Raw genomic sequence first — 5495 nt, forward strand, 5'->3', positions numbered from 1 at the left:
TTTTCTGCCTAATCGCTCGCGGGTGTGCTCAGTTCCGATAGATTTGTTCTTGCTGAGCACAAGGCTTGAAATGTAGCTGTTCTACAGATTGCAATACCTTGTAGCAAATGCGTATTATCACGAGTAACTCGCTTACTCTTGTGGACCTTCGCGAAACATTCAGCTTCGACCATTCGTGCGCTGTTGATGTAGTATCGTCCCTTATTGTGCGTATATAGTGCGCATATATTCAAGTGTGCGCCCATTCACTTATTCTTGACACTTTGGCGAAAGAGTGGATGTAAGTTTCCGTGCTGGTTGGGGTAAATGTGCGTAAGTACTGTGCGCGAAACCTACTATGACAGGAGGCGGCGCTACTCCCGTTATCATTGTTTAAAGAGCAGTACTCACTCTTGCCGACGTACCGGGGCTGAAGCCCTTTCTTTGAAGGTTAGCAATACAACGCAGGCGGATGAGCAAATTTGTGTATCCTCGAGGAGAGCCGTACATCTCGAAGTGCCGGAAACACGTACGGACAATTGCAGCAGCGGTCCGCGAACTTGGCCCCACATATTCATTACATTCCTTAATATGCCAGTCACTATTTTACAGTCAACTACTGCATAAGTCTTCAATCCACAGGATTCAAAAAAGAGTGAATACAGCACAGTGCGTTAGCGAAAACGCAGTAGCATTTCCGACAGCTGATCGCACAGAAGCAAGGTAGAAGCGGTAATGGGTTCGTATTCGTGCGCGGTCGCTGAGGAGAGGTATGGCGCGCCGCCGTAAGCGCCATCTCGTTTCTGTAAAACAAACTGCTCCGCGAAAAGGGTCAATAACTTGTATAATTTATCCGATACACGAAACAACTAAGAAAGAGAGCACATATTTAGGATCATTCGATTTATTATTTCTAGCACATCGAGATCTACGGCTAAAGTCGTCTAGTGCCCTTTTTTTGCTAGTAATATATACTAAACTGCCACTGATCTGTAAATTCTGTTTGACATTGTCAACTGCCCTTCGAAGGCTGAGCGTTCGCAAGTCGGCTAGCAAACCCCATAATTTTGCAGCGACACGCCTCTGTAAACCGTTACAGGCAGTTGAAAACTTCAACAATTTGAATTCAGGCTTCCAAACATCGCTCGTGGAAATGCAGTAAATCTCGCCGTAGACGACGAGATTTGTTCCAGAGTGGACACGCGTTTTACGCAAAATAAGGACTCAAGGCGCCATCCCACACGACAGTGCAGTTTTGCAAGATGCGACCGCAAAGCGAGCACTGGAAACCAACAAAATAAGTTGCAACTGCGTGTCACGCATACGCAACATTGAGACAAGTTTCGTTGGCTGGTGTATAAAAGCCTGGTGCCCAAGAGAAGCGGCCAGAAGACATTTGCTGTCGCATCAACGTTGATCTGTCGGCAGCAGCTGTCTTCGCTTCACCTGCGGAACCTTCGTAAAATCCGAGATGGTTCCAACGGTGAGCGTTTTTTATGACTACTTTCAGGACGGATGACTTCGTTTCAGAGAACACTGGCTGATCTTTTTCTTTTTTCAGGGTTTACGCAAAATTGTGGGAAAGATTGTTCAATATATAGTGTTACCCCAACCTATTATAGCAGGTAATCATGTTCATGAGTTCGAATAAATTAAAAGAGCGAAAAAAGAAGACACGGCAGGAGAGGTGGCAGTACAAGTGCTTCCTTTCTTTTCCGTGTTTTTTGTGCTTTCTTTGTGTTTATTTCGCGTCATAAACCAACTAGCCTAAAGTATACGTCTTTTGCGGAAAAAGTTATGTTTTGGTAGTAGGTGCCAATCAGTTATATACGCACTTTCGTGCGCCAAGGTTTCTTTCATCTTCGAAAAGTTCTGATTCTGAGAAATGTTTACGTGAACGGTCGTGATCAGCTTTTCCGGAGTTCACTCCTTAGATCAGGTCTCCAACCAAGCCAAAGTCAACATGTCACGAGTGTGTTGCATAAGTATTTCCATTTGTTTGTTATTTGTGGTGTCTTAATTTATTGTCTTATCTCTTCTAATTTTAGTTACCTGTTGACGTTGTACTTATGGTTCATTTTTACGTCCCCCACTGTACTCCTGATGTACCATTTGAATATTGAATTTGATCGGTGACGTGTACAAGCCCTTGAATATATCCGGACATAAATGGCAAAAACAGTAAAAGGTCTTACGTTTCAACTCACTCGGGTTCGCCCAACGTGTGCGATCGCTCTCAACAATGCTTCCGAGTTACACGCGGTCACTCTGCTTCATAACCACAGAATGAAGAACTCGCTCGTGCTTTATTTCAAGGCTCAAGAGCGCCTTTTTTATCAACTCGTATTCAATTCATTTCTGTTAATGTCGTCAGTAAATGTACAAGTCGTAGACAAAGGCAGCCTCTTCGCTCCAAAAACGCCCTAGGCCTCTTCATGATGTAATCAACTAAAGTGAGAGTCCTAATCATGAAATAATAAAATACGGCTACAACAAATCGAAAGGCGCAAAAATATTCCGTCAAGCACGTACAAACACCTATCTTAACCAGAATACAAGAGAGGTTAAAAATACTTTACTTGACAAAGAATTCAGTTTGGAAGCTACAGACGACTACTACCAATGTAAACATCAAAATATAGATGTCAAACAAAACCACATTCAATGCACCATTCAAGAATTTCGAGTCCTTGCTGCTCAAAAGACCGAAAAAGGAAACGAATAAGTGTCCCTTAAAGGGGCCCAGAAACACGTGTTGAATATAGTAAGAAAACGTTCCCCGAATGTCGCCGAGTCTGCTTTGAATATGTATCCCAAATATGGCTGCACTGCATGAAGCAAGGAATTTAGTCTCGTGTCAAAAACGGCGAAGAGTCAATTTGTATCGCTCCGCAATGCCGTCATGCAGCGTCATCGAAAGCAGCTAGAAAAGCACAGTCTACCTCGGCCGCCACGCGGAGTCACGACGAGTGCTATCGCTGGTTTTGATACCGCGTCACTCAAATTTTGGCCGGGACTTCCCCTTATTGTCTTGGCCACTGTGTAGTTTCCAGTACCTTAGCGGAGACGGAGAGAATGGGAAATCTAGGTATCGGTGCGATAACTACAATTTTTTGAAGGATTCGTCAGAAGAAGTGCTTTATTAGTAAGACCATTCTATGATTACATACTTGTAGGGCCCCTTTAATATATCAAACGCTGTGTGTTTTCACTAAAGTAACACTGTTTCAACATGTGTATAACAGGTGAGCCGATATCACCTCTGTGCGAGGCCCAACGTGATATCCGCTGGAACGCTTTCGTGCTGTTGTAGAATACAAACGTTCTTTTTGTTAATTCCAGTTGCAAGTGCTACTCGTCTGCCTCGTCGTCGAAGGCTACGGACTACACCACCACCAGCAACCGGCACAAGCCGGATACAGAGGTTTAGGCTTCGGTGGGTACGCTGCTTCAGGGACCCCTTACGGAGGATACGATGCCTATGCGTCCGTGGGTATCACTTCCTCTCTCTATGCCCACTTTATTTTAGGCCATTTCGGCGAGCACGTAATATTTCCGGTCACTTGCTCTGAGAGTTGACACTTCTGTGAAAATGAGTGCATGTATTTCATGAAGCACTCGGTAATAAGGATATATTTCGCCTTACTAATCCACAATGTCTTATGCTTTAAACTTATGCCTGTCCAAGTTTAGGACATTTTCTGGCTCTCTCTACTCGTAGCTAGTATACATTGTAAATGAACGTCAAAAGTGCAGGTGCGGGAAATTACTGCCCAAAGCAATTATCATTCTTGGCCCCACAACTAATCTGCTTTATCTCTCGTTAAACCTTCTTCTCCTTTCGCTCTCTCTCAATCTTTTGCCAGCTAAATTTACCGGTATATTTTAAGCTGTCATTCGTCCTTCCATTCATTACTTTATCAGTGATGCAGTTGAAAAGTGAAATTCTCTATTGACTCATCGTGTGGGCTCAGTTGAAATAAACATAAAAACACGTTATCTGGCTTAGCAAGATAGTGATTGTTTGCATGTCGACGTTGTCCGGCATATTTTAAAGCTCGCCATTCGCGATCATAAAGCTCTAAACACATTTTGTAAACGCTCGGTACAACAAAGCATTGCAATAGATCACGGTACGGATTACGACGATAATAAATACTTGGAGAACGCCGCGACCACGAATACGCTAATTCTTCGATAACGATGTTGCCCTCTAAACAAAAAAAGGCATAGTTCTTCTGATTTACTGCCAAACAGCCTTACCGAAGCAGCAAGCCTTCTTGACAACACTAATTGTGTTACGCCGCTGTTTCCCGAGTTTCTCGTAAAATTGTAGCTTAAAAATTATCAAGATTGCTTCGTTTCGACCTCTATAACGACATAATTGACGAAGCCATAGCTGCAATGCTTAGCTGATGTTATGGGTTCTGCAATATGCTCTTAAGCACTCGTCAGAATATAGTCAAGAATTGTGTTTCCAATTAATCTCTACGGTGTTATATACTAAACATTTACATAGCCGTGGCCTGACGAAATATTCTCGTTATTCTTATGTCTTACAGCCACCTCAGCCGTACAGTTTCGGCTACGACAACGTGGACGAGTACGGCAACCAGCAGTTCCGCAGCGAGCAAGGTGACTCAAATAACGCCAAGACCGGCTCGTACGGCTACCGTGATGCGAACGGCCTCTACCGGCGGGTGAACTACGTGGCCGACGCGAACGGCTTCCGGGCCACTGTGGACACTAACGAGCCAGGAACCGCCCCTGGTGCCAGCGCCGACGTGGTCTTCAACGCTGCGCCAGTCGTCCCTCCGGTCCCCTCAGCCGCTACACAGATTGGTGCACCCGCAGCCTATGCCGTTAGGGCAGCCGCACCGTACAACGCTGGTGGCTACAGCGGCTACGGCAGATACGGATACAACCCTTACGGCGGCGCTGCTGGAGTCTACGGATACTCACCGTACGGGCGTCAGGGTTACGTTGCCAGTGGCCCAGCACTTGGCGGATACGCTTACGGCGGCCAATCCCCATACGGCTACGGTGCCGCCGGCTACGCGGCGGGTTACGCGCCGGCAACCAATGGCGCCCCTTCGGGATACGGAAGTAGGCCTTCAGCTCATCACGGATACCGGCGTCGTCGTTAAGGAAACGTTCTGTCTCACTATATGCAAAGTGCAGAAATGACGGTGGCGTTTTCTGAATAAACTGATAACATTAGGACAAAAACGCGCGTCCCAAAATGGAGATCATTCGTTTGGAAACAGAAGGCGAATGTCACGGTCCGAAGTCTAACATTTTGCATGTAAAAAATAACAGATTATTTTCAGGAAACCATTACCTGGTTTCTACTAGCAACACGTGAGCATTAGTGACTATATCTATAATGAGTGCATGTGTGGCCTACTCCAAATTTCATACTTCGCAGTAATTCGAAGCCTAAGAGTGAAAATAAAGACATGGGGTTCTTGATTTCTACAGCGAGTAAACGCTTTCTTTTTTTTCCAATCAGCATT

At 45.1% G+C, this 5495-nt stretch overlaps 1 protein-coding gene across 1 annotated transcript; it reads left to right on the top strand.

The window, feature by feature from the left end:
- The first annotated feature begins 1450 nt into the window (after positions 1–1450).
- LOC119440015 (pupal cuticle protein 36) lies at positions 1451–5126 on the top strand. The gene is made up of 3 exons (XM_037704965.1): positions 1451–1462; positions 3322–3468; positions 4542–5126. The coding sequence occupies exons 1-3, from the start codon at positions 1451–1453 to the stop codon at positions 5124–5126; spliced, it is 744 nt and encodes a 247-aa protein (XP_037560893.1).
- Positions 5127–5495: the final 369 nt, after the last annotated feature.

This window comes from Dermacentor silvarum, chromosome 2 (assembly GCF_013339745.2).
Source record: "Dermacentor silvarum isolate Dsil-2018 chromosome 2, BIME_Dsil_1.4, whole genome shotgun sequence".
Taxonomy (NCBI): domain Eukaryota; kingdom Metazoa; phylum Arthropoda; class Arachnida; order Ixodida; family Ixodidae; genus Dermacentor; species Dermacentor silvarum.

What these genes read in the sequence shown, in the direction of transcription:
- LOC119440015 (XM_037704965.1), top strand. An exon ending in GATACGATGCCTATGCGTCC is followed by an intron (nt 3,469 to 4,541) that starts GTGGGTATCACT and finishes TATGTCTTACAG; the next exon opens with CCACCTCAGCCGTACAGTTT.